The 26,385-nt window shown below is 57.9% G+C and overlaps 12 protein-coding genes across 12 annotated transcripts; 7 read left to right on the plus strand and 5 right to left on the minus strand.

The window, feature by feature from the left end:
- Window positions 1–476: 476 nt before the first annotated feature.
- On the minus strand, window positions 477–1,481 carry B0I36DRAFT_274134 (D-3-phosphoglycerate dehydrogenase). Its single transcript, XM_046151342.1, has one exon. It carries the CDS (start codon window positions 1,461–1,463, stop codon window positions 525–527), a length of 939 nt encoding a protein of 312 aa, XP_046008101.1. The 5' UTR covers window positions 1,464–1,481; the 3' UTR covers window positions 477–524.
- A 740-nt stretch (window positions 1,482–2,221) lies between these two features.
- Window positions 2,222–3,265, plus strand: B0I36DRAFT_251008 (uncharacterized protein; the record flags this gene model as incomplete). Its single annotated transcript, XM_046150581.1, has 2 exons — window positions 2,222–2,821; window positions 2,885–3,265. The coding sequence occupies 2 exons, from the start codon at window positions 2,222–2,224 to the stop codon at window positions 3,263–3,265; spliced, it is 981 nt and encodes a 326-aa protein (XP_046008102.1).
- A 320-nt stretch (window positions 3,266–3,585) lies between these two features.
- Window positions 3,586–5,686, minus strand: B0I36DRAFT_366494 (uncharacterized protein; the record flags this gene model as incomplete). The annotated part of the gene is made up of 3 exons (XM_046159308.1): window positions 3,586–4,079; window positions 4,149–4,489; window positions 4,635–5,686. The coding sequence occupies 3 exons, from the start codon at window positions 5,684–5,686 to the stop codon at window positions 3,586–3,588; spliced, it is 1,887 nt and encodes a 628-aa protein (XP_046008103.1).
- Window positions 5,687–6,951: 1,265 nt separating this feature from the next.
- On the plus strand, window positions 6,952–7,401 carry B0I36DRAFT_251111 (NADH dehydrogenase iron-sulfur protein 7; the record flags this gene model as incomplete). The annotated part of the gene is made up of 1 exon (XM_046150591.1): window positions 6,952–7,401. A coding segment is annotated over one exon (450 nt), but the record flags the coding sequence as incomplete, so codon positions are not given.
- Window positions 7,402–7,781: 380 nt separating this feature from the next.
- Window positions 7,782–9,804, plus strand: B0I36DRAFT_331620 (uncharacterized protein). Its single transcript, XM_046155005.1, has 3 exons — window positions 7,782–8,058; window positions 8,123–8,824; window positions 8,876–9,804. Exons 1-3 carry the CDS (start codon window positions 7,836–7,838, stop codon window positions 9,544–9,546), a joined length of 1,596 nt encoding a protein of 531 aa, XP_046008105.1. The 5' UTR covers window positions 7,782–7,835; the 3' UTR covers window positions 9,547–9,804.
- A 625-nt stretch (window positions 9,805–10,429) lies between these two features.
- On the plus strand, window positions 10,430–12,730 carry B0I36DRAFT_424466 (uncharacterized protein; the record flags this gene model as incomplete). Its single annotated transcript, XM_046162279.1, has 6 exons — window positions 10,430–10,512; window positions 10,754–11,060; window positions 11,085–11,155; window positions 11,189–11,325; window positions 11,375–11,606; window positions 12,431–12,730. The coding sequence occupies 6 exons, from the start codon at window positions 10,430–10,432 to the stop codon at window positions 12,471–12,473; spliced, it is 873 nt and encodes a 290-aa protein (XP_046008106.1). The 3' UTR covers window positions 12,474–12,730.
- Window positions 12,731–12,869: 139 nt separating this feature from the next.
- On the minus strand, window positions 12,870–14,127 carry B0I36DRAFT_331623 (glycoside hydrolase). Its single transcript, XM_046155006.1, has 2 exons — window positions 13,598–14,127; window positions 12,870–13,502 (listed from the first exon to the last, which is right to left on the minus strand). Exons 1-2 carry the CDS (start codon window positions 13,947–13,949, stop codon window positions 13,108–13,110), a joined length of 747 nt encoding a protein of 248 aa, XP_046008107.1. The 5' UTR covers window positions 13,950–14,127; the 3' UTR covers window positions 12,870–13,107.
- A 1,361-nt stretch (window positions 14,128–15,488) lies between these two features.
- Window positions 15,489–16,838, plus strand: B0I36DRAFT_331625 (uncharacterized protein). Its single transcript, XM_046155007.1, has one exon. The coding sequence runs from the start codon at window positions 15,835–15,837 to the stop codon at window positions 16,489–16,491; it is 657 nt and encodes a 218-aa protein (XP_046008108.1). The 5' UTR covers window positions 15,489–15,834; the 3' UTR covers window positions 16,492–16,838.
- On the minus strand, window positions 16,830–17,701 carry B0I36DRAFT_331626 (uncharacterized protein). Its single transcript, XM_046155008.1, has one exon. It carries the CDS (start codon window positions 17,600–17,602, stop codon window positions 16,967–16,969), a length of 636 nt encoding a protein of 211 aa, XP_046008109.1. The 5' UTR covers window positions 17,603–17,701; the 3' UTR covers window positions 16,830–16,966.
- Window positions 17,702–20,167: 2,466 nt separating this feature from the next.
- On the plus strand, window positions 20,168–20,771 carry B0I36DRAFT_331628 (uncharacterized protein). Its single transcript, XM_046155009.1, has 2 exons — window positions 20,168–20,401; window positions 20,460–20,771. The coding sequence occupies exon 2, from the start codon at window positions 20,480–20,482 to the stop codon at window positions 20,747–20,749; it is 270 nt and encodes an 89-aa protein (XP_046008110.1). The 5' UTR covers window positions 20,168–20,401; window positions 20,460–20,479; the 3' UTR covers window positions 20,750–20,771.
- Window positions 20,772–21,995: 1,224 nt separating this feature from the next.
- B0I36DRAFT_162923 (uncharacterized protein) lies at window positions 21,996–23,166 on the minus strand. The gene is made up of 2 exons (XM_046148684.1): window positions 22,455–23,166; window positions 21,996–22,352 (listed from the first exon to the last, which is right to left on the minus strand). Exons 1-2 carry the CDS (start codon window positions 22,767–22,769, stop codon window positions 22,074–22,076), a joined length of 594 nt encoding a protein of 197 aa, XP_046008111.1. The 5' UTR covers window positions 22,770–23,166; the 3' UTR covers window positions 21,996–22,073.
- A 162-nt stretch (window positions 23,167–23,328) lies between these two features.
- B0I36DRAFT_331631 (uncharacterized protein) lies at window positions 23,329–23,599 on the plus strand. Its single transcript, XM_046155010.1, has one exon. The coding sequence runs from the start codon at window positions 23,437–23,439 to the stop codon at window positions 23,590–23,592; it is 156 nt and encodes a 51-aa protein (XP_046008112.1). The 5' UTR covers window positions 23,329–23,436; the 3' UTR covers window positions 23,593–23,599.
- The last annotated feature ends 2,786 nt before the right edge of the window (window positions 23,600–26,385 follow it).

A 26,385-nucleotide genomic window follows, 5' to 3' on the forward strand; every position in this document is an offset into this window, starting at 1 on the left:
CGTAGTACAATAGCTTGGGGCTGGCCGTCAAACTCGAACGATATTTGGCCTAGGCCCCCTTGCTAATGAGGAGCGTCGTTGAGCCTGAGCCCAAGTGGTACGAGTCAGACACCGCTAGCCTAGCCACGCCCAGCTTCCGAGTACGAGTCCGGTAATTAATTGTGCAAGGCCCGGCCAATGCATATGATGCTTCAATATCTCTCCCGTGTGATCTTTTGGGGGTATCCATGATGTTAGTCGGGAATCGACACGCCGACGTCCTCGCGCATAAGTGGTACGGCCTTCTCTCAGCACACTCGTAAACGCGCGAACGGGTGCAATCCTCCACTTGGCAGACTCCCGTACCAATAGGTAACCTGCTTTTTCGTCATCAGATCTGCTCCTTGTCTCTCTTTGCAATTTCGATTCACTGTTCCTCGCAAAGTGGCCCGTTCGCGAGTTTACGAGATTGCTGGGTGATGACGCTCTCAGTTATGCTCGATTCATGTATTCGCTATCATGTGCATGCAGGCTACCCCTACCGTCTACAAAGTGACCAGGTAATTGTACAAGTTATCCACTGCCCCAATCGCAGAGGCCAGCTGTGCATCCTCGGTCGCAGCACCAATATGCGGCGTGCTTACGACATTTGGCAACTCCCACAACTTGCCATATCTCTCGCGCGTCGGGGGCTCCTGCTCATGGGCATCGAGCCCGGCGCCCCAGATCTTGCCTTCCCGTAGCGCCCTCTCGAGGTCGTCCTCGTTGACGATGCCGCCCCGTGAACCGTTGAGCACGATCGCCGTGCTCTTCATGCTGCACAGCTCCTGGTATGCAATCATGTCCCGTGTCTCGGCCGTTAGCGGCACGTGCACGGTCAGCACGTCCACAATGCCCAGCATCTCGGCCACGCTGTCCACTCTGCGGTGCGGTATCTCGCTCCAGGGGCCATCCGTGCTCGCGGATGCTGGCATGTAAGGGTCATACGCGACAATCTCGGCGTCAAACCCGCGCTGCAGGATCCTCGCGACACAGCGCCCAATGTTGCCCATCCCGACCACGCCGACCGTCTTGCGGTGCAGCGTCAGCCCTGAGCACGTCTGCTTGTGCACGGCCTCGCCGCCCGCGACCTGCCGGGTGTAGATTGCCGGGATGTTTCGCGCGACGGAGAGAGCCAGGGCGACCACGACCTCGGCCACGGCCTGGGCGTTGGCGCCGGGCGTGTTGAGAATCTTGATGTTCCGCTCAGCGCAGGCTGCCTGGTCGATCTTCTCGATGCCGACGCCGTGCTTGCCGATGGCCACCAGGTTCGGGCACTTGGCGACGTCGAAGGCGGTGATGGACGAGCCACGGACGAGGATGGCGCGGGCCTTCTGCTGCCAGCCGGCAAAATCGGGGTCGGTGTGCAGGATGACCTTGGAGAAGAGCTTCCGGGCGCGGGCGATGGCCTTGGGATACCAAGGGTCGAGGACGTAGACCGTCATGGAGGAAGCTGCGGCCTCGCCCGTGCCATTTGTGCCACTATGGGCTGGTGTTGTTTCCGCGTGCTGCAATGCGGGAGCCATCATTGTCTGTGCTTTGACAAATGGAACCTGGGGAAGAGGATTATTGGGGAAGATGTGGAGGAGAGTTGGGGAAACGCAGCAGCCAAGGGGATGACGGGGAGAGATCTTGGCAAGGCTTGACTTGAGAGCGGCCTGCCTTGGCGCGCTTGGCTCACTGTCGGCGTCTTTTGCCTCAGGTGTCGTCTCCCAGCCATTGGCGTCATTCCGTCGCGGAACCATCAAGCCTCAGGCGGTCATGGGCCGGACGGCGTGGGAGTGTTGTGCTCTCGGATCGGGCCCGACCCGAGCGGCTACCCCACAGCTTCTCCACAGCCTCTCCGCACCGCACGGCCCACGGCCCCACTCATCCCCAGTCCGGGGTCAGCCGACGGCCGGCGCCCGCAACGCCACCACCCACCACTTGCACCGACGCCTCCGTCGGCATCGTGGCTGCCGGACTCGAAACCTATTTGGGCTTTATTGGTCCGGCGTACGCTGCGTAATCACTTTCCCTTCGTGGCTTCCCACGGAATCGTATCTGTGCATCATATCTCAACAGCCACGTCACCATCGCGCCATCACTTGGACAGCAGCTACACAGACGGAATTCTCCCACAATGCTCAACCACTCCCGCCTCGCGTCCCTGCTCCTCCTCCTGATTGCGTCCCCCACCGCCCACGGACTTCCAAGCGCCACCATGGCTTCCCCCGAGGCGCGAAACAACAACAACTTCCACGGCACTGGTGGTCCCGGGTCGGCCGTGTCCCTCCTCCCACCCGGATCATGGGACAGCCACGTCCACGTCTTCGACCCGGCCCGCTTCCCCTTCAAGCCGAACCGCGCCTACACGCCCCAGCCCGCGCCCCTGGCCTCCCTGATGGCGGCCTCCTACGCGCAGAACATCATGATCGTCCAGGCCTCCATCGAGGCCAGCCCCGAGGGCCTGCTCGCGCACCTCGCCGAGGCCAAGAGCCAAAGCTACCACCCAGGGCAACGGCGCGCGTTGTTACGGGGCACCATGGCCGCGGACCCGGATCCGGAGAGCCCCTGGCACCTGGAGAAGCTGGCCGACGGATACTTCCGGGAAATGCACGCCGCCGGGGTCCGGTGCATCCGGATCCACGGGTCGTACGGCGGCTCCGGGTCCGAGCTGGACTGGGTGCTGAGCCAGCTGCGCGCAGCGGTCGCCTCATACGGTGTGCGGGAGCTGGGGTGGGCGGTCGCCGCGCAGCTGCCCGTCAAGACGTGGGTGGCGCTCAAGCCGCACGTCGACAGCATCGTAGCTGATGATGAGCAGGTGACGGCGACGGCGGCAGGTTTACCATCACAGTCGGCGCAGCATGGCTGTAGCGGCGGGAAGAAGAAGGTCGTGCTCATTGCGGACCACAACGCCTCGGCTACCCCCAAGGACTTGGGCACGCCCGAGTTTGCGGCGTTTCTGGAGATGCTCGCCGCCGGGCAGCTCAACGTCAAGATTGGCGCGCTGCATCGCAGAGCTGCAGGCGGAGACCTCAGGACCATGGATAACGTGGTCAAGGAGCTTGCCCGCGCGGCACCGGAGGGGATCGTGTGGGGCAGCGACTGGCCGCACGTCAATGCCAGCCGGGCCGGGTTGGAGCCCGGCCCGCCCCTGGAAGGTGTCGACACGGCAGCGGAGCTGGGGCTTCTGCGCGAGTGGCTGACGGAGAAGCAGTGGCTGGGGATGAACGTTCGCAACCCGGCGAGACTTTTTGCTTGGTGATTGGGTGGGCGAGTCTGCTAATAGATCGACAAGACTGGCAAAGAGCTGGAGGGGGCCCTGTATAGATGTGATTGGAGATGGGGTATTACAGTACAAACCTAACCCTACCTAGAAGTAGAAATAGTGGCCACAGCCGTTGAACGCCAAAAGGTCTAGACCGAGACTACAAAGACCATCACCAGCTGGCTACCTCTTTGAGCCGGGTCGCAACCAATATGCAAAACCAAAAGCAACAGACCATAATCTACACAGCCGCTGGGCCATCAGTGCGATCCACCCCCCCTCCCCACCACCCCTGCCCGGCACGACCCGAGATCATCTCAAAGTTCTCCGCAAGCCTCCATGAGCTCATGCAGCTCCCCCGCCCTCGCACTGCCGACATTGCGGAAGTATCCGAGCTCCGTGAAGCGCGTGTCATGCCACACTCGCGTGTCGAGCAAGCACGCCGCGAGCCAGGCCAGACCGACGGCATGCCTGTGCAGTCCGCGGAGCTGCTCCTGATGCTTCTGGTGCGGCTGCGGATCATGGTCCTGCTGCTGCTGCTGCTGCTGCTGCCCGCCGCCACTCCAGGGAGCATGCACTGGCAGAGAGATTCCATTTAGATCTGCAGTGGGGTGACAGGTGTAGTCGCGGAGGTCCGCACGGATGAGCGACATCGCGCTGCCCGTGGTGTCTTGGGCGACGGCATGTGGCGACGGAGGAGTGTCGATGCTGTCCCACAGCTTGCGCCAGCGAGAGATTGCCAGGCGCAGTGATGGCGCGACCTGGGGCAGCATCGAGCTGTGGCGGGCGGTGAGAATGATGGCGTGTATGCCTAGGTGTAGAGGACACATCAGTTCAGGGTGCGAGACAAGATGCCAATGACGAAGATAGAGAGACTCACCGATAATGGTAAGAATGAGGTCGGTCCTATTCACGGTCGCCCAGACGCTCCCGGCAACAAGCCGCCACAGCCTGTCCTCGCTCGTGAGCATCTCCACGAGCTGCGCGATCGAGCCCGGCACCCGGCTGTGCAAGGTCCCCGAGCGAGTCAGCACCGCCCGCCTCTCTGCGTGCTGCGCGGCCGCGGCCGCGAGTAGACCGCGGAACTCGCCCTCGCTCTGCGCCTGCCAGAGCTCGAGAGGAGACGGGAGGGCCGCCCGCAGCTCCGCGACGCCGGTCGGGGGCTGCGCGTTGTGGCACCCTGACTGCAGCCAGTCGTTCATCGCGCCCCAGTTGGCGATTCTGCCCCAGGCGTGTCGTTAGTCAAATATGCTCAAGGTTGCCGTGTGACCTGCAACATCACCATCCAGAACCCCCGTAGAGATATTGAGAAGGGCAGAAAGCAGGCTGTCCCCACAGAGAGAGCTGGAGAGTGGTGTAGACGTACCTAATACAGGTCTCTTCGTACACAAACGTGTGCCAATCCGTGAGCTCACCACCGTCTGTGCTGCTGAACAGCGGGCGGCTCCGCCTCGCCCGGTCGAGGCCGCAGGCTCGAAGCGCAGAGCTGATCTGCTGCAGCCTCTGCACCGGTATGCCAGAGCGCAGGTACCGCGCCCCCTCCTCCGACGCATCGCTCACTTTCGACAGAGCACCGTTGGCCGTGAGCGCGGCGGCGACCACGTCCAGGACCGTCTTGGGTATCCGCCGGTTCTGCTGCTGCCGCGATGTCACTCCGTCGTCATCATCCTGCTGCTGGCAGATGAACTCCTGCATGACGGCCTGTAGCCGGGCAAAGATCCACTCGTTACTCAGCTTGATGAGCTTCCGCGCCGCGAGAACATAGTCGTGCGGCGCGCAGTGGAGCGAGGCGCTGATCATGATCGCAAGCACGAGCTCTGCACATGCCGGGCTGCTGGATCCGGCGTCGTTCTCGAGGCCGGCGTAGAAGGACGGCTCGTGGGTGACGGGGGGGAAGTCGGGAATCGCGTCGCGGAAGTAAGTGGCGATCAGGATGCGCGCATGTGTGCCTTGGAGGAGCATGTCCGTTGTCCCCTCGTCGATGGGCCCGAAGTCGTCATGGCTGGTGCTCAGGGTGCTTGGGGATGGAGCCACGCTGATGGGAGCCGATGAACATTGGTCGAGTGTGTCGCGCAGTCCCTGCTTGATATTGGCGAGGATGTGGTCCAGGGCCGAGCTGCTCCTCTCGAGGTCGAATATCGGGAGGTCCATGGCGAAAGTCTCTTCCGTGCCAAAGTAGTCGTCATTTGGAGAGAAGAAGTCTGAGATGAAATCCATGTAATTCAACGACGCATTCGTCGATGAGGTTGGGGTGAAGGCGGGCCCAGGCATGGCTGGCTGCTCCTCGCGGAAGACGGCCATGAGAGTGTCGTTGCAGGGCTGCATCATGTTGAGCAGGAAGGTGACGGATGCCCGGCTCTCCTTCTCCGCAACTCCTCGGTCCCCAGCCACAACGGCACTGGGGGCCACTCTGAACATGTCCTGCGATGGGTGTCTGTCGTAGGTGCATGGAACCTGCCGGTCATGGCACCGCTTGCATGGTTGGTCTAGGCTGCAGGCCAGTTTGTTTATGAAGCACGAGGTGCAGGCGCGCGGCTTCTGGCCCCGTCTGGAGGCTGGAATCGGGAAGGTCTCGTCCTCGCTCGGCCGGCTGGGGCAGGCTGAGGCATGTTTCCGGCAGACGTCGCTAATGACGATAGAGGTGAGTGGATGTTTGTGCGGCCGATGATGGGGGAGCAGAGCACATACCGTCGGGAAAAGGTTTTGCCGCAGTATGGACAGGCAAAATGGTTCGAAGTTTGGTCTCGGCCACAGTCAGTCTGGCATGAGCAAGATCGCAGGGGGATAGAGACAGACGGGGGGGACTTACGAGTAGCCTCGTGCCGCCGCAGGTGTGTGCTCCGCTGGTAAGACTTGCCGCAGATGGAGCACGTGAGAGGAGCCATTTCGCGACGACAATGAACCAGAGCCTTGACCGGGGCCAATCACGGTCGAAAAAGGTCAGGGAGCTTGCTTGTTGTCGACATGAGCTGCGGTGCGTGGGCGGCGCGGATGTTGAATCTGTGAAGAGGTGAGAGACAGGTGGGTTCAGTAGCCGCAGGTGGGTTTTGTCCGAACAGGTGGGTGCTCAGGGTTTCGAAGCAGGATGAGCTCCGATTGGACAACCATGGCAAATCCGTAGTCCACCCGTCGATTCTTAGTCACTCTGGACGTGTCGTCGCTTGTCAGATATCACGTCCTTGGCAGGATACTCATGTGGCTTTCATATTATTGATCCTGGGATTTTTCTATTTTCTTCTTCAACTCGATCCCCATCTTGGCACTTTCAACACTTCCGCTTGAAACAGTCCAAGATGCTGAGGTACAACGCTCTAGGTATGTCTGCTTTCCACGCAGCGTTCCAAACATTCTTTCGGTGTATATCTTGTTAGCTGACAAGCCCTCTCCAGTTTTTGTTGTTCGTCCAACAATATGCTGCCTCACTCTTGGCGCAACACGTCCGTGTGCTTCCCACCGAATCTCTACCCACTCAAGACCCTTCAGTCAGACAGCAAGTTTGCGAAAGCCACAACCTGACGCAAAACCATCATCGCATGCCCTTTCGAGACGTCGAGAAATCCCACTGGACCTGCAGAACAACTCTTCTGCAGAATATGTGCTGTAAGCACGACATCCCTAAACCACCACCACGGCACCTCATCCGCGCCGGCTAACAACTTTTGCGACTGCCAACCAAAACCAGCACGACCCTAGACAAACTCGCCGGCTGGGCTCGCAGCGGCTCCCTCTGGCCCTTGACCTTCGCCCTCGCCTGCTGCGGCATCGAGATGATGCACGTCTCCATGCCGCGCTACGACAATGACCGGCTGGGCATCATCTTCCGCGCCTCGCCGCGCCAGGCAGACGTCATGATCGTCGCCGGGACCGTGACCAACAAGATGGCCCCTGCGCTGCGGCAGCTGTACGACCAGATGCCCGACCCCAAGTGGGTCATCTCCATGGGCAGCTGTGCCAACGGCGGGGGTTACTATCACTATTCGTACAGCGTGGTCAGGGGTGTGGATCGCGTGGTTCCCGTGGATGTATATGTTCCGGGATGTCCGCCGACAGCAGAGGCGCTCTTGCAGGGGATACATGTGCTGCAACGAAAGGTTCGAGGGGAAAGGAAGGCGAGGATGTGGTACCGCAAGTAGTTTGAGGTTACTCGAGGTGCATCTATGCAACCTGTGTATCATGCTAAGAGCTGTTCATGGGGGCCAAAACCCTAGCGGCTGGCATCAACCCTTGATTCGGAGGCTGTTACGTTGTGGCTATCGCGCAGGTCAACCAACATGCTGCCGCAAGTCAAGGACAGGACGGCCATATGCAGACCTGGTGGGATGCAGGTCTGACGAGGGCCGGCGCTAAGGCAACTGCTCTGTATGGAGCCACAGCCATTCCCCAAGCGCTCGGCGCTTAGCAATTCTGTCGTTCCCTCTCAGCCGCATCGTCCAGGCGGCCTCCATAGGTGCTTTTCATAATCCAGTCCCTAACCCGGTTTGGCTACATGGGGTGCAGAAGCTAGACATTCAATCTTGACTTTTCGAAGAGCGGCCCTCAGAGATCTGACTCGAGACTGCGGATTGTTATGGCCGAATGCACTTATGTTGTCGACCCCGACGGAGACGTCATCCTGACCCTTTACAACCCCGATGCGCCATTTGCGGCCTTGCCCCAAGACGAGCGACGTCGTTCTGATATTCTGCCGCTTGCGGACCTTCAAACTCCGCAACCAACGACGACCTCGAAGCAACCGACGGTGGCAAGTACCGGAGGAGAGCCGAAGGAAATAAAACAAGAAAGCCCGGCAAGTCCGTGTGTCCGAGTCACGACTGTGTGGGAGGATTTCACTGTCCACTCTGACATTGGCAGCAGTTACAGCGTCCCAGAATGCGGAGCTCACCACTGTTGGGCGGGCGGACCATTGCCAAAATGCAAACGCATCCGTTGGCAATGCGACCTCCAAGTCAGAGAGCAGCCCATCGAGCATCACTCAGCCACCTACCAACTCTGAACCCGGAATGGAACATGCTCTCTCGGCATTGGTGCTTAGCGACGATCCCAGCAAAGAAGCACCGGCGGCTGCATCATACCAGGACTTCGTCTCCAAGCGGAAAGTCACCATACGGCTCTCTGCAGCGCACCTCATGCTCGCATCTCCGGTTTTCCGGGAGTGGATCGAAGAGGATCACCGCGAAAACCCAAACCAACTATGCCTCGAGTCGTTCTTGGCGGCAATAGGTTGGGACGTCGAAGCGTTCCTTATCGTCATGCACATTATCCACGGTCGTACGCGAGGCGTTCCTCGCTCTGTGAACATTGAGCTGCTTGCCAAGATTGCGCTTATTGTTGACCACTACCAATGTCACGAGGCAGTCGACCTCGTGGTTTCCTTGTGGTTCACGCAGTTAAGATGCAGACTTCCCATAAACAATGGTCGTGATCGGGTACTATGGCTCTTAGTCGCATGGGTGTTTCACCAAGAAGCCCTCTTTGAGGCAATCGCGACGATGGCTGTCAACGATATAACTAAACCCTTCTCTGCTTTGGGTCTTGAGGTTCTAGAGCCAATCGCAGGTGAGTGGGAGAACATTTTCCATGCAAGATTGACTGCTAATTAGATACCAGAGATGATTAATATCAAAAGGCAACATTGGGTTCTTTCGATTGTTCTTGACCTCCTGAAGCTCCAACAAGGCCTTCGCGATGGTCAAATCGGGTGCTCATTCGAGTGCTCATCAATGCTCCTTGGCGCGCTTACGATAGAATCGACCAGACTCAAGCTCCTTGTCACGAACACCGATTTCTTGCTAAACAATCAAAGTGTCGATTCGATAGTGACCAACGTGCAGGGGATACGATCACCTCAATGGCAACGCCTTGGCGGCTTCGCGTCACCGGGACCTCGCAGCAGGTGTCTGTGTGACCTTCATTCAATTATCCAACTCATGGTCGCGAAACTGCCAAACCGTACAGCGAAGTTGGGAGATCTCAGTGACAGCGGGAGGTCAAATCAATCTGACGACTGGGCACCGTCGTCAGTCATCACACTGGACTTCTACATCGGTGAACCAGATCTACCGGCACGTCCTGTGGTGTACGACGATCCAGAAGTTAGCAAGATCCCTTCGACCATCGAAGCCTCTGGATTCTATGATGACAATGCACATGACAGAATCGACCGGTTATTGTCTATCAATGCACAACCCAAGTTCAAGGATCACTCTCCCGAGGAGCTGCGCTTGGGCGACTACGCCAGGCATTCCCAGCTTTACTTCAACCTCCTTCGGAAATCCTGATCTTTCAGCATTTCTGCCCATGCAGGACTTGGATCTGTAGTTCTGCAGGGCGTAGATCGTTAGTGGTGGTGTGCACCTCGTGGCCCCTTTTCCTTTTTCTTTTGTTTGCGCAAAGCTGTCGGTGTGCTCGTTTGTTCTCTCGTTTCTAAAACCATTGACTGAAGTCAGGGCACTTTTGCTTTCGGCGCGCCGCTCGTTTTATTAGACTGTAGTAGAAACTGGACCTCTGAAATACACACCAAAAGTAATTATCTTGCACCGTACTAGCGTTCGCTTCCTTGGTGTATGTTCCGGGGTGTCCGCCGAAGGCAGAGGCGCTCCTGCAGGGGGTCCATGTGCTGCAACGACAGGTTCGAGGGGAAAGGAAGGCCAGGATGTGGTATCGCAAGTAGTGGGAGGTATGGAGCCATCTTAGATGGGGTTTCGCATAGGAGAATGTGAGCAAGAAGCAATGTACTGGTTAGGCTGGTGCATCATTTTTGAAATCATTGCGGATAGTCGTCGAAGCAATGACACGTTTGTCCCTCATACTTGGAAAATATGATAGGAGCTGGATACTCAGCTCACACAGCAACCCTATTCAATGAGGACCAATACCCCTCGCTGTCACGTGTGCCCGACTTGCAGCTATGTTGGTTGTTTGCAGGGTTGGCTGCCATCTTGTCGCTCACAATGTCCAATCACTCCCGGCGGTTGGTTGATAGCAGCCTGGGCGCTGAGTACACTCCATCCCCCTCGCAGTTGGGCCTCACATGCACCTGCCCAACGTTCTTTCCACTTCTGCTTCATCAAACCGACTATATCAAATGCAAAATAACTCTTCAGGCAATGACTAGCAGCCAGTGATCGACGGCACAACGAGAAAGAGACCACGAACTGTATCATGGCAGACCATACTTACGAGATCGACCCCGATGGAGACGTCGTTCTGACTCTACGAAACCCGAATGCGCCATTTGCTGTCTGGTCAGAAGAGGGAGACGACAGCCGTTTCCCTCCACAGGCGGCAGAAGAGAGATCAAGGAAGAAAGGGAAGAAGGGAAGAATGAAAAAAGGCAAGTGCACCCAGAGAATGCAACACTTTACCCATGCAAAAGCTGATATCTGCATTAGATGCACTGCTCCAACTTCAAGCAGCCGCCGAGTCCAGGATGTACACGATTATCAGACCAGAAAATGAATCACCTGCCAATCTCGAAATACCTAGCCCAGTAGAACCGGAAGTGGAACGCGCGCTTGATGCACCACTGCCGAATATTGAGCACAGTGGAGATTCTCCAGTGCCAGAGCCACCAGCCGAAGCCACCCCTGAGCCAAAAGTTCATATTCGGCTTTCTTCAAGACATTTGATCCTTGCGTCTCCAGTATTCAAGAAGATGCTCCAAGGGGGCTGGCAAGAAAGTGTGCCGGACGTGCGTCGTGAATATATATTAGGCGCAACAGATTGGGACATCGAAGCTCTCGTCGTTCTCATGCACGTCATCCACGGTCGAACTAGAGCCGTCCCTCGCCATGTAAGCCTGGAAATGCTTGCCAAGATTGCTGTCCTGGTGGACTACTACGAGTGTCACGAGGCAGTCGATATAGTGGCTTCCCTGTGGACGGAACCGTTAAAGGGGAGCATTCCTACGACTCATTGCAGGGATCTTATCCTCTGGCTCCTCGTCGCGTGGGTATTTCAGCTACTTGAGCCTTTCAACACCATCACGACAACGCTCATCATGACCATGACTGGCCCAGTTTCTGCCCTGGGTCTTCCTATTCCGGAAGCGATCACTGGTAGGTGACCGAAGACGTTAATTAGGGATTGTTGCTAACCAGAGTCCAGCGGAGCTTGACAAGAATAGAAGCACTCGACTCCGTGCCACGCTCTATAATATGCAGCAGCTTCTCCATGACCTTCGTGGAGGTCAGGTAGGATGCTCATTCGAATGCTCTTCGGTCCTTCTAGGGTCGTTGACGATAGAGCTTGCAAGACTTCAACTGCTCGACAGAGAGCTTGACGTACCATTCCAAGATCTGAGTGTTGAGTCGACGTTGACAGCCCTGCAGGAGATACGGTCACCTGAATGGCGGAAGACGGGGGACTACAATCCACATCATGACAGCCAACCTGAGTGCACACTTGGTTCAGTTGTTCAATCCAGGCTTGATAGCCCGACTAAAACTAGGAAAAGCGGTCTGAAGTTGGTTGACTTTAGAAACGGCCGTGATGTAAGACGTCTGCTCCAGCATTGGGCAACCTGGGCAGCGGTTTCGCAGCTCTTGAGCTCCACCCGGGGGACCTCGGAAGTCGGAGGCAGTTTCTCGTGGTCTGCGGCTCAGTAGGCAGCGTAGCGTATCTCACGCTGGGGATTGCAGTATCACGAGACTTTCAGAGTCATCACTTTGCATGGAATTTCTGCGCAGATCAGATTTGGACGTTCTCCTGAGGGACCCTTCAATATCGGTAATCTCCTAACTATGGACGGTATTTGCGTTCGACGCAGCCAGGAAAGGGGGACGAAATATGACATCCAGTAGCACGACTCGCAAAGATCGTTCTGGAACGGCAAGCAATTTCGGGTTGAATCGCAGTGCGCGATTGTCACAACGATTTGATGTGGCTCTTACTTCACAGCAGTCTGTCATGTCTTGTATCCCTGTTGCTTTGACTGAATTGTGGTGTGCGTCAGCTCCACACGGCGCGCTCCTTTCGTGCCATTAAGTGTCATGAAACTGGAGCTCTGAATTTAGCATCAACTTTATATTGCCCTATGCTTGCCAATACCCTCAAATCCTTATCTCAGCATGCGACCATGTAACACCAAAACCCTCCAAAACCCGTGGGCTGTCGTGTCTGGCACAACTCTGCCCTCTCCTAGTCATGATTTTATTTCCACAGACCAGGAACACTGCCACCTCTTCTCCCGCAACAAGCACAATGACAACCCCATTTCACGCAGCATCTCTCCCATGAGCTCATGCCCCTCCGAAGGCTCTGCCCACCTTCCAGACTTCCGTACTCTGTCGATCATACTCGACTGGCCCCTTGGCGTCCCGAGCAAGGCCATGAGCGTTCAAGCCTTGCGCAAGGACCCAGCGCGCACAGTTCCGCATCAAGCTGGTCCAACACAATGGCGTGGTCACCGAGCTGACACACGTCGCCGGCTTAGCGCGCGCCACTTTCAAAGTGATCAGCACCAAGCCGGCCAAGTTCTTGAGCAGCGCGGCAGGCACTGGCACGCCGCACTAACGATGAGCAGTGTAGAAAGGTCAACTCGTCAAGAATGGATGAATGTTGGGAACCAACGAAGCTTAGTGGAAGGGCGTGTGCCAGTGCATAATGGTCAATGAACCCGCAAGGGATACGTCATTTGCATTTTTCTAGCAAGAATATATACGCAAGAATCTAACCGCGCAGCAGGATCTGACAGCCTGACAAGCATCCACAGCTACGTCACTCATCAAGTCGTAACACCCTCTCCGGATCATCCCTCCACTGAATCTGTGCCCACTCCTGGACCAATTGTCATCAAGTAACCTCATCAGAGGATCGTCTCAGCTGAAACCATGCCCAACCTAGTTGGCGCCAGTCCAGACAGCCGGGCCGGGGTAAGGGTAGCTGTTGAAAGAGCCGTACAGGCTGAAGAGAATACCGGGGTCGTTGCGCTTGTACAGGCTGGTGCCGGGGGTGCCGCCAGGGAGGGAGACGGAGCCGGAGCCGCCGACGACGATGTTGACGCACTGGGGGTAGGCCTGGGCGCCGTTGTCGCTGCCGGCGGCGTGGAGGGCGATGATCTCGTGGCGGAGCACGTAGTTGCCGGCCTTGAGCTTGGCGGGGATCTTGACGGTGCTGCTGAAGTTGCTGGCGATCAGGGTGTCGGTGGCCCAGTTGCCGGGGTTGCTGCCGGAGATGTAGCCGGTCTGGGAGATCTTGGTCCAGCTAAGGGAACCTGGAGTGGCAGAAGCGAAGCCTGTAGATGTGCATCGTCATTAGCAATGCTCCTGTGGCGGGTTCATCGAAGAAAGACGTCCGTGGGGATTGGGATATCCCCCGGTCTGTACTTACTAGAGACAGGGGCCAGGTAGTTGTTGATGGGGCCCTTGTGCGAGTCGGGCCAAGTGTTCCAGTAGACAGTGACGGTGTCGCCGGCGTTGGCGCTGACGAACTTGGTGTTGGTCTTGGCCGACTTGTGGCAGTTGATGTCCGCGGATCCGAAGGAGGCAGGCTCGACGAAACCATTGTCCTGGTTCAGCGCCTTCCAGCCAGCCGTAGCTGGTGAAGTCGAGACATAGAACCAGTTAGGATTTTGAGCCTCCGTCCAAACGCCGTTAACCTTGGTTCCAGTGACGTAGCCGTGGCCCTCGACCAGGCTGACAAGGCTGGCGGCCGCGGCGGCCAGAGTGAGAGAGCAACGCATGATGACTAAGGCTTGTCCGAAAGCGGTAAGATAGGCTAAAGATAGCTTGAATTGAGGCTCTTTGTTGTGCGGATGAGGGACGGGAGGGACAAGAGAGAATTTGAGAAGGTTACGGGTCGAGTAATATATCTGGCGGATGGGTTAGTGGGAGTGGTGGCGTCGAGCACGCAACCCACGGCAACGGGTATGCCACCAAGCACGGGGTTTCAATTCACCAGAGCCAAGCAAGACGTGATTCTACTGTCTAGACGAAACTGACCACAGAGGATGCCCGGCAATGAGTCGTGTGTGGTCACGCGTCGGCCTCGTGGGAGCTGCAGGGCCGGCGGCACCGCGGTGGGACAGCACTGGTGTGGGGGAGGACAGCGGCGAGGCGACGTGCTCAAGACGAACACAATATGGAGCAGCCAATCACGACACATCGAGTAGATGAAGAGCCGCCGTGACGGGCCGGCTTTGCGCGGGTGCGGCCTCCGTGCTGCCCCTTTCGGCAGTCGCGGCGGCACGGCTCCGCTTCTTGGCCCCGGCAACCACCGCCGGACAGGGGTCTGCTGGCCCCTAGAGTCTAGCCACTGCTCGTTTATCGTTTCTCGTTCCTTAGGCAGACGAGCCGCATCGTCTTGGCATTATTGTTTCTTGCGTTAGCGGCTGCGTGAGGCGTTTCATCCGAACTTGGTATTGTAGGTGTCGATCGAGCGATGGCGGAGTTGTTTCCGCCTCTGTTCAGTCCGCATGTTCAGTGCCAGCTGAGCGCAGGAGAGGCAGCTCGAATCCACGAAGGCATACACGATGGATAAAAACCGCAAAGCTCGTGTGTCTGTTCATTGTCTGAGGAGTAGTGGATGTTCGCACGAATTGAGCCTTCGGTCCGATCTTGACGAGATATCAAAGTCTAAAAACGTGATGCTGCTGACAGCTGATTGATGACGTGTGTGCAAGCCACGACGACGGCTTCGCTACCCATACAAGATACGCGATTCATATTCGCGAGTGCAACCATGCCGCCAGTACATGCGTGTCAATATATTTTCACACGCCGCAGGGACGCGCGGCAGCAACCGCTGTCCTCGTGTCACACCGCAGCTGTCAGAGAGAAAAAAACGTGCCAGCGTGGCAGTGGGAGGCTGATGACCCAGCCGCACAGAATGTTGGTGACGGCAATGTCGGCCCTGCGCATCACTTGGCGCTATTGGCAAAGATCGGCGATAAGGTCGTATATATGAAGCCGAGAACCTGGCATGCTTGGCTCGGCTGTGTCTGCACGAGCCGTTTCCTGTCCTGGCACTTGGCACTTGTGTTCGAAATGCATTGCACCTGTCAGTTTGCGTTGTGGCCCATGCTCCGCGGCTCGTGGAAGCCTGTGAGCCGGCTTGGAGTTACAAAGCGGCCTTGGCCTCACAACTATCTTGAAGTCAACACAAAGCTCGGGTTGACACGGTTCCTGGCCAAAAGTCCGCGCCAACATATTACCGCGGCATTTCTCGTGGCAATTGCGCCATGGCACGAATGCATCAACTTGATAACCAAATTTCAGGAAAAGTGCTTTAGTGTTTTTATTCGAGGTATTGTATTGCGTTATCTATAAGGCTTTAGCGTATGACGTGTACCCGTGAGAATCTCCTCCATTGCTTCTCCTCCTCGTTGTGCAAAGCGAGTCGGCTGGCCATGGCCATCCGAAATCTCATGTAAATCTCATATGAACCACTTCTCGAGTTCGGGGAGCTTCGCGCCTCCGATGGCCGAAAGGTCGCCGTTACCATCTGTGTCCTCCAGAATGATCTCCAGGAATGCCCGCTCGTAATGTCCGAGGTGGGTCAGGAAGCCGGGTGCTTGCTTGTGTCTCATGTAGTTGAATGCTGGTGATGCAGTTGCAAGGTTGCCCTTGATGTGCCCCAGAGCAATTCCAAATGCTTTTGTGAAAGCCCACGGCAAGGTTGCATCGATGGTTGGGACATCGAAGCGATACTGTCCAATGAGGTCGGTACTCTCGCCACTGAACTCAACTGGAGCATTGTTGCGATACGCATCGAAGAAGATCATTCGATCTGTTTTGTCCATCGCATCTTTCGATGTCGTCCTGAGCTTGTTGTACCAGTTTCTGCACTGCTTCGCTCTTGAATGTTATTCTACTAACATGGCAGTCGTGGTAAAGGCTGCGATACACCGAGCGCCTGGCCATGTTCCTGACAACACCGACTCCCGACTGCAAGACTTGCACATAACGGTCGCAGTAGCGGGAGCGAGGAGCATCACTTGGGGTCTGGCATTTGAACTCGCGCAGGCACTCACAGCAGTGATGAGCGTGCGGTCCAGAACAACCGAACAGCATCCATTCTCCAGCACGGGGATGCCAGTGGCGATGTCCAAGTTGGTCTGGCGCACTCGCTCAGCCGCAGCGAGCAAGGCTTCACGCAGGTTTTCCCTGCAAATCCATGTATTGATACAAGTCTCCCAAGCTGGAAGAAGCGGCAACATTTCGCTGGAATTGGCCTTCCACTCCAGCTGCTTGCCAAGGTCCTCGACGACTGTTGATGAAGTGTAGAGCGCGACTTTTGCCTGGTCAAGCAAACGTCTGGACCCGACCAGGGAGTTCCCGCCGTAGTACTGCCGGTCACCAGACTTTGTTTGACCACGGGTTTCGACCTCTGTAGAACCCGACTTCTTGCCCAGGCTCATAACCGGGAGGCAAAACATCCTGCGTCACCATAATCGTCTAACTTCCCAGAAGCTAGTGAGCCTTCCCCCCTCTCTGGTTGTTCCTGGCGATCTCGGAAAGATCTCGCGGCCAGTGATTGAAGGGGTCACGCTGGTGACACTAGGGTCGACGATGAAGACGTCCAACTGTGCCGCGGCAATGATCGTGTTGCGAAGCTCCTCCCACAGGCGGCGAGGGCTCTCAGGATCCGAGGGGCGGCTGCCTGAAGATGCCTCAGTCTCGGGAATGATGCTCGCGTCGCCGTTGCTTTCGACCAAGGTCGGCATGGGCGTGCGAGAGCGGCGCTCAGGGACACGTGGTGTCATCTCGACGTATGTGTCGCGCGATGCCATAGGGCGGCGGCGCCAGCGCCCAATGTACTGATCTCGGTGAAGGGGTCGTCCAGCTTGTCAGTTGAGATGCTACTGGAATGCGAACGTCTGCCGCGGGATGCTGGGTTCTCATCTGATGCTTCCCCAGAGGCATCGGATGCTGCTGACGACTCTGTAAGACGAGTCTGCTGAATTACATCATCGCGCACCCGGAGAACGTTTTGGTGCATACTGTGAGGTTGCGAATTGCCGAACGATGACGAGATCGCAGTCGGTCGCTGGAGAGGAAGGCTTAGACTTTCGTCCGAGTCTGAGATTTCTTCCTTCTGAGTCCTCTGGCTGCGGAGGTCCTCACTCTTCATGCGGCGGACCGTCTGCTGGCTTGCAGGACGGAGCGAGAGTCGTGTGGGAGTGGATATGATCTCGGCGTGCAAGTTCTCCAAGGCGCAGCGGTGTCGGCACGGGAAGGATTGGCCTTCTTTGCGGGCAGCGTTGTCCTTCGTTCTTCTTCTGTCTCCCAGGATGTGTGCTCGCCTGTTTGACCAAGCCCCCTGCTGGTGTGGACAGAACAGGTGCACGTCGCCAGGCCTGCTACAGTCGTGGGAGGGCGAGCAGCACAGACACATCCCAAGCCAACATGCCTGGCAGCAATCCGTCCCTAAGGAACCGGGCAAGGTGTCCGCTGCCCCCCGCCCCGCCACAGCCACAGCTTCAAGCAAGGTCCACCTGAAAGAGCCGACAAAAGAAACCAGGTGGTGTCCAGCGTGTGAACTGGGAACCCGTCAGGGGGAGACACCCAGCTGGCAGAAGCGGGAGCTCATCCAGCTGGAGGAGTGCCAGCAACCGCGATCGAGATATGCCCGGGCTCGCACAGCCCCTGAGAGGTGGGCGACTGGGGATGGCAAGGCTCATAACCTGCATATGTGTCCCCGTGGCCGCCGGACGCTACATGGTGCGTGGCCGAAAGGGAGACAGCCGCACATGAATGTCTTGAAGTTGCCGGGCTTGGCTATGCTGCAGACCCCTCGACCACCTCGTGCTTGTCAGAGACCTCTTGCTGTCCTCCCGCCATGAGACCCCCGCTCAGCCGGGCTCATAACCGAAAACTTGCTGGCGGGTGATGGGAGCAACACGCCTCTCCTGGCCGGACGGTAGACACGTCGGGTCTGTTGCAGCTTCGACAGGAGGCGCGTTGGTCACTGACGACGTGCAGAAGGGAGCGGGAAATAGTTGGTGGCGAAGCCTCGATCACCAAGTGAAAGGTGAAAACGAGTTGAGGTGGTGAGGATGGGGTGAAGCGCGTCTGCCTGGCCCCCTGGAGGAGAAGCCTTTGTGTAGTAGCGAGGACTGTCCGAATGGTGTCGTGGAGACGAGACCCCCCCACCCCCCAAAGCCGCTCTGACATGAGCACCTTCGTGCAGTGCTAGGCAGTGCGGCTGTGGTACAACTGGCGCGCTGCAAAGCGCAGCGCCCATTCGCCCAAAGTCGAGGTTGCAGCATGTCGTGTTGGACGTGGTGTACAACGCCCGCGAGGAGTGTCAGACGGGCTTGGACCTCTTCTTTGGGGGCTCCGAGGATGACCATTGCTGAGGATACAGTCAGGTCCTCCAGAGGACGCTCTTGCACTCGTTCTATCCACGTTTCCTGGATATGGTGCAGGACTCCAACCATGTCATGATAGTCACACGTTTTGATTAGCTGCTCTATGAAGTCTTCGTTCGGCCATGGCCAGACTACGTTTGGTGACCCATGAAGGACACTAAGGACGAATGTGAGCATGCTGCCATCATAGTCCGGGAGGTCTACAACCCATTCGCCCTTCCTCTGGCTTTTTCTCAGCCCGAGGACTGAAGGGGAGCCTGTCAAAGAAGGGCGAACGTTCCGCCCTCAAAGTTGAGCTGGCATGTATGACGATTGGCGATTGTCCAGCCCGCAGGAACACACGGTCAGAGCACCTGCAGGCAATCGGGGAAAGGGGCCGCTGTCTTGGTTGAGCTGCCTTTCTCCTGGACCACTGCGCCTCCCTTGCCGCTGACATCAAAGAGGCCGCCAGCAGCTGGTCCATCGGACAATCGGGCTCGGCATCGATCCACGTCATCCCCGAGACCTTCGAGTCCGAGCGGACCACGTCGCCGGACTGTGGGTAGACCACGACATGGCTTTCCCCTTCGAAGACTCGACCCAGGACGGCATCCGCAGCCACTGGCAAGAAGCCCAAGGCATGGATCAAGGCCCGGAAGATGCTGATGCTCCCTATGCGCTGGAGACTAAGGCACACACGGCTGAGTGGCTCACCGAGGCGGAGTACCCAATGGGCAAGCTACAGGAGCTCAGGTACAACCACCAGACCTTGTCGATGGAGTGGATGCTTGTCACATCCCACGAGAAGACCAAGAGCCTCCCTCGCCTCTCAGAGTACAAGGACAATGCCTTGGCGATTACTCGAGCCAGATACTTGTTCTCTCCTTGCCATTGGTTGGGAGCTTGGAGAGACCTAGGCACGGCTCTGGGAGGTCTGCCGGGCGAGACGGATGTGGCCAGGCTCATGTTGGCGTCGGCCACGTGGCGAGCGACTCGGGCATCCAGGCTCATAACCTGAAGGATGCGGGCAGGCCCATGATTATGGGTGGCTGCATGTGCCTCACTCCGTGCTGACGGCCATGGCATCGTTGGCGTCATTGGATTCGGGAGCGATGACGGCCGTGTGCTGCGACGACCCCTGCAGCTTGGGATGCCTGCAGAGAGGGCGGAAGTTGACTGCCACAGGGGCCACACTGGCCGGAACTTCGCGGCGGAGAGAGTCGATGGACGGAGGCGTGAAGGGGTGCCGTGGGAAGTTGAGGGATGGCGACTGGAGGTGGTGGTATCCTGGGGTGGGTGTTTGTCGAGATCTTGCACGTCTTGCCTCCCTTGTGCGACGTGTTGGCGTCCGACTCCCGGGTCGGCTGGCAACGGAGCAATGGCTCACTCGGCTCGGCCTGATGCATGTGGTTGTGGATGACGCGCTGAGGCCGAGTGCCGGCAGTGTCGAGCTGGGTGAAGAGACGGCAGGACCTTGGACATGGTGAGCATTGAGGCCTGTCTGTGACCTGGCACCGTGGCCAACAAAAGAATGACCTTGCTGGTGGAGTTGGCTGATTTTCAGTGGAATGGACATGTCTGGGATCCAAGGCTGAGGGCGGCCTGGGTGACTCAAGAGTGCCCTGGGTGTGTCCGTCGCGAACGGGGCCACTGCCAGGCTGGCATGACGAGCGACGGTGTGATGTAATCCCGGGCTCATAACTTGGGGATCGATATGTGGGAGGCGTGTAGATGGTGTCTGGTATGTTTTGTAGATTTCTGGAGCACTGGACGCAGCGTCTCGCGGGCTGGTGGCGGGTTCCCAACCCTTGGCATTGGCATTGGATTGCTGCTGCTGCACGCTCCTGCACAAAGTCAGCAGGCATGAACTGATAACAGAAACACGAGATGCGGGCCTCTGACCTTGAGCGGGAGATGCAAGCATGAGGATGCTGTGGAAGCACGTCGGCGGGAGGAAGATTGAGCGGTTCCAGGCTCGACTGGCCGTGTTGCGTCTTGTTGCAGAAGTGCGCGCGACAAGCGGAGACTTGGGCTTGTGTGTGAAGCTCGATGTGAAGCTCGAGATGCTCTGGGCGGTGGTTAGCAGCCTTGAGGAGGGTGGTTTTTTGCATCGCTGTGCGGATTGTTGTTTGTGTGAACGCGGCGCGGTCAGACGGACGCGTGGGAGGACTGTGGATGGATGTGCGAGATGAAGGAAGAACTGCTCGAGATGCACATCAACAGTCAGTGTGTGTCCAATGATTGCAAAGGAAGGGAGAGGAGACGATGGTACAGACTGTAAAGAGACTGAAGGCAGAAGAGGGATGTGTGTGTGTGTGTGTGTGTGTGTGTGTGTGTGTGTAGGTTGTCTGTTATTGAGAATGCGAGGCCAATGGGTGGGTTGTGCTGTTTTGGGGGAGCCACGTCCCGCTTGTGTGCCTGAGGCTCTTGTTGTTGCCGTGTGCCTGAGGCTCCTGTTGTTACTACGTGCCTCAGGCTCTCGTTGTTGCTGCGGCGGTGCTGCTGCAGCCAGTGTCTTGATCATGGGAGTGATGCCTGCCTCGCCGAGTTGAAGACAATTAGCTGGAGATCGACGAAGACGGGTTGGGGACATACCTGAATGTTGTTGGTCTGCAGTCTACCTGCTGACATTGCCCGCCGTCACCATCATCACTCAAAATGCCCAGCGGGCCTCTGGGAACCGTTGTGATATTCCAAACACCTGCTGAGGTACTTGCTTACATCCTTCTCCCTCTACAATCGCTTCAAACCCCCCCTTGCCATGACGAAACGCCGTCTTCGTCAACCCATCAACCCCAAGAGCAATATCCTCCTTGTCTGCCCCAACTCCTGATCCTCCCTCCCGAGTTTGTGACCAAGACCTCTTGTAGCCCGTGATGTCCCCAACACCCGCAGGTGGATTCTCAACGAGCCGACCGGCAATGCCCCTTCACTGCACCATCACTTGGCCACCCTGCCGGCACGTATCTACCACAGCACCGGGCGGTGTGAAGTGGTGGTGTTGCCAGGGAATACGCTGATGGCCATGCCAACAGTGGCCCGCTGAAGTTGCCTGCTGGTCAGCCCTAGATGTTGCAAAGGGCGGCGCTGATGCGGCAGTGGCTGGGCCGTCCAAGTGGCAAGCAAGACCAGGCGCACGCATGTGCCTTGCCGGGAGCCTGGGCCTCGATCTCCACATCCAGGCCAGTCGTCCATGGCCTGGATGTGGAGATCGAGGCCCAGGCTCTCGCGCGCATCTCGCACACGTGCTCCGTGTCCGCAGCAGAAAGTGCGCGAGGACACCAGACAGAGAGAGACCTGTTGGAATGGTTGATGAGTCCACCATCACCAGCCAGGCTTGGTCCGGACAAGCCTGGTTGAGAAGACGTTGGCCGAACTCTGGCCTACACTCGACTTCCAACCTCGACCAGCAGACCAGGCCAAACATCCGCACGCTCCCAGGCTCATAACTGTGGGACGCGGGACAGACACTCTGTGAGCTGCTGTTCGACGGACTGGACTGGCTGGGCAAGGGGCTCAAGACTGGACATCCGAGAGCTGCTGCTGGATGGTCTGGGATGGTGGCTGCTGGTGCACTTGAGGAGACGCATCGTGCTGGTCCTCGTGGTCCCAGCGCGCACGGCGCAGCTCAGCAGAGGTTGATGAGCTGTGCATCTGTTGGTAATTGCGGCTGCGGTGTCTCTCCTCGGCCATCTGCATTCTCAGGGCAGAATCGCTGAGGGGGAAGTCCTCGTCGTCTGCCTGCAGGGCCCGGGACTCGCGGCCCTCCAACTTCGGGGAAGTATCGTCGTCGATCTATTCATGAGTCGAGGTCGGGTCAGCAGGATGTGCTTGCACGGCGAGATTGCGAGTGAATGATAAAGACGACGATGGATGACGGGGATGATGGAAACTTACACTGCCGGGATATGACATCCCGCGCCCTTCTGTGTCGAGCCAGAAGGCCTTCGTGGTGCTCCCACCTCCCGCAGTTCGGGCACCTATCCTGGAAGCGCTCCTTGCGGCTCCCCTCCCCTCCCCACGACGGCTCTTGAACCAGCCGAGCAGATAGATCTGGCTCTCGGCGCCAGTTCTGCGCCGGGAGGTCTTGCTTGGGAGAGAAGCTCTGGTCGCATACTCGGCCAGGACCGCTCGACTGGCTGAGGCGGTGGACGAGGCCAGACTGGCCTTTGGTGCCAGGAACCGTGACTCAGGCACCGACGCAGGAGTCATCGGGGAAGAAGCGTCCGGAGGTGGACGGTCCGACCGGGCTCATAACCCTGTGCCGTTGGCAGCAGCCCGGCTTCGACACACTCCTCCAAGTTTGCCTGGTGCTCTCTCCTGAGGAAAGGCGCACCGGCATCCTGTTGCTGGCGATGGCGTGAGGATGTGCCGCTCCATGGGAGTCGGCATGCGCGACGGGGCTTTGTGCGAGAGTCGATACGCGGCGTCGAAGGCCTGGATGAGGACCATAAGCTTTTGAGCCCATGTAGATGATTGCCGAAGGACTCAGGAGGCGCGAGGGAGCGACAGGCCGGCGAGAAGAACAGGTCAGAAGGGAAGGGAGGGGAAGCAGCGAGGACCACCGATGAAGGCACATCCTCGCCCCTTCCAGACGACCCGACTGCCTCTCTCCAGGAGAACCGGCGTCCACCAACACGCACCCACCACAACACATCCCCGAGACCGCCTCCCAGACAGGAGGAGCAACGCACGAGACCTTTGTCCACCACCAACCCAGCTCCCCAATGACCGGAACCATGTGCACCAGACTTGGCCGAGAGCCGCATCGACCAGCACCTCCTACGGAAACCCCACTCTGGCCCACAACCTAACGCAACGCCGATGCTGGCGTCCACAGGACAAGAGACAGCCATGGGACGCGGGCGTGGCAGTGCAGATGGCTGGCTTGCGAGCTGTCTGGGCTTCGCACACCGGGCTCATAACCTCGTGTGTGTGTGTGTGCGTTCATCGGTTTCGAGAGGAGCGGGGTGAAAGCTGGGCCACTCTCACGGCAACTCAGCGGCAATGTTTGGTGAGAAATTGCTCTGGTTGACTTGTCTTGCGTGGCTGTCATTATGGGTGCAGAGTGCCAGTCTCACGCCTGCAGTGTCGCGATGCTACGGAGGAGTTGCTGTGGTATGTGCGTGCCGGGGCGACACACGCCATCAGCCACCAGGCCGGTGTGGAGTTCCGCAGCTCTCCCTCTTCCCTTTGGCGCACTTTGCCAGCGCGGCCAGCCTGCGACGCGGGTAAGGCTGTCGAAAGCAAGAGGTGTGCTGGCCAGGGTCACGACCTGCAGGGATGACATCGTCGAGGAAGTTGGCCGACTGCAACCAAACTGACCGGCCGACTGCGACCTGGGGTTGTCCTGGTTGTGAGGACTGCGAGCGACGGCACACTGGCGGCTGTCTTTGTTGGTGCAACGCGCCTCGGAGGCTCCACCACAACAGACAGACACTCACAGTACCGGGCTCATAACCGGGTGGGACGCTGTGTAGATGCGTGAGTGCTGCTGCCGTGGTGAGAAGGCTGGCAGGGTGTATCGAGGATGCCATTGCCGCGGACTGATCAAGCTGTTCCGCCCCCAGCGACGATGGCTGCTCGCGATTGACTGTGACACTGGCGGCGCAGCCACGCGAAGCATGGGACGGCAGGCATTTTTACTGACTGGAACGTGTCGGCTCGCGGCTGGACTGCGATGCGTGTGCCTTACCCTCCGCGCTGGAGGCAGGGCTGATCCCGCGTGGAAGCTAGTCGGGAGCAGGCACGACAGTGGTATGGTGGAATGAATGTGCTCCATCGTCAGGTTGAAGCACAGGTCCACTGGTGATGGGGCGGTCTGGTGGCCTGGAAACTCCACTCCGGGTAGACTGTGCATCTGGGAGGGCTTGGGAGAAGGTTGATTCGAGCAAGGCAGATCTGGAACCAGGATATAAAATATTAGTCTTGTTTTCAAGTCCGAGCTGGAGAGTGTGATGCTGTAACTTCTCATGAAGGGGGAGCGATGGGCAGGACAGGGCAGGACAGGGCAGAGATGAAAGGGGAATGAGACTCACCAAGACGGCAAGTCAGACCTTACTCGTCTTGCCAGCGGGAATCCCCACATTAGATGTGAGCATCTCTTGAATCTTCGGACGCCCAATGACCAGCTCGTCATCATGGACGAACTCCCAAGTGCCTTTCGGTGAGCCATGGTTCTGATTCAGCTTCTCCACGGTGTTGGCGCACTCAATTAAAAGAGCAACAAAACGGTGGCTGGTCGTAATGGCCTTGCTCCGATGCGCTCGTGCGTCAAGGGCTCCGTACGCAGGTGCCGCGGAGAGGACCCTCTCCCCATCTGCTGAATTGGCCGCATACATTGTCAAGCCCAATGTCAATCATTGTGTTCACAAGATGAACGACATCGACCGCCTCGCGGATCTCGTCCACCAGAGCGAGGATCCTGTGGATGACGAGGCATGCGCACGCCTGCATTACGATGTCAGCACCGTTGCTCAGCAGGCAGAGAGGAAGAAGACGGAGGGAAGATGACGTGGGGAACAATAGCGTCACTTACAGCGCAGGGTATGGCCGCAGTGGTGGCAACCCGAGACTTGCTCGCCATAACCAGCACAGACACACTTCCACCTTCATTGCCGGGAAGGATCCGCCACCAGGACTCCATGGGCATGTCCCCGGGCTCATAACCACATTTGTGGGGGATGCTGAAAAGAGCTAGAATAGAGCTACGGCATCCACGGGGGTGTCGACGACGGGAGGAGGCGGGACTGGATCGTCAGCCAGGCGAAGCAGTGATCTGGGTCGGAACTAGAACGAGACAACACGGTTAGTGACCTTGTAAAAGGGTCGGGGGTGACGGAGAAACTCACCTCATCTCCCTGGGAGAGGAAGCCTCCGGGTTTGTCAGTACTGCCGGACGCCCCGGCCACCCCCGCACGATTGCCAGCGCTCTTGGGTGGGTTGGGTGCCTCCTTGTCGGTCTTGGAATAGGCGAATCTCCTTGAACGTGCGCGCGAGGCGAGTCGTGGCAGCTGAATTTGCCTGGCATGGGGCCTTTCTCGTCTCCTCTTGCCTCAAAACGGGAAAGCCCTTGCGAAGAAGGGGAATGGTGAGTGTCCCTTGCGATGTATTGCAACCCCGGAGGCCGGTATGGTGAATTCCCGAGGCGCGTCGGCACACCGACGGCCTCGTGTTCTCGACCTGCCTGTTGATAAATTTCACGTCAGCGGGGATTAACTGGCGGAAAGGGTTGGAGAATGGGAAGAACGAGAGGAGGAAGAGGAGGAAGAGGAGGAAGAGACTTGCTGTAGTGGTGCCAGCGGCCGCCATTCAACACCATAGACTATGTTGTTGTGCTCGCATCGAGTGCTCCATCGCCCTTGCCCGCCCTTTGACGAGATTGACCCCTCGTTGAGCAGACCCTTCATCGGATGAGAAGCTCTTGGGGATCAGGGAGACCTACCACCCGTTCTGCTCTTAAGGCGGACCTGGGACGGTCGCACTGCTCATGGGAGGGGGACTCCAGGCTCATAACCTCAGGAGTGCCGGGCTCGAAACCGGTAGTGAAAGTATGTGGGAGGGAAGGACAGTGCCTGGCAAGGGTTGGTGGTGTGGTTAGATTTCCTGGTCTTGAATTGGTCGGAAAGATGAGTTCAATGGTTGACTTGTGTAGGGATGTTCGGTATTTTGATGGCTTGTTGTTCCTGTCCGTGCCTCAAACTTTCACCTCTTTCTCTGTGTGTGTGGTGTGTGTGTGTGTGTGTGTGCTGTGGCACAGGGTGCTTGTGTATTCGTAAGCCCTCTTAGATCCGTGGCAAGAGTTGACTTGGTGCCATGAGTACGATGT

The sequence above is a fragment of the Microdochium trichocladiopsis genome (genome assembly GCF_020744255.1).
Source record: "Microdochium trichocladiopsis strain MPI-CAGE-CH-0230 chromosome Unknown B0I36scaffold_9, whole genome shotgun sequence".
NCBI classification, from domain to species: Eukaryota; Fungi; Ascomycota; class Sordariomycetes; order Xylariales; family Microdochiaceae; genus Microdochium; species Microdochium trichocladiopsis.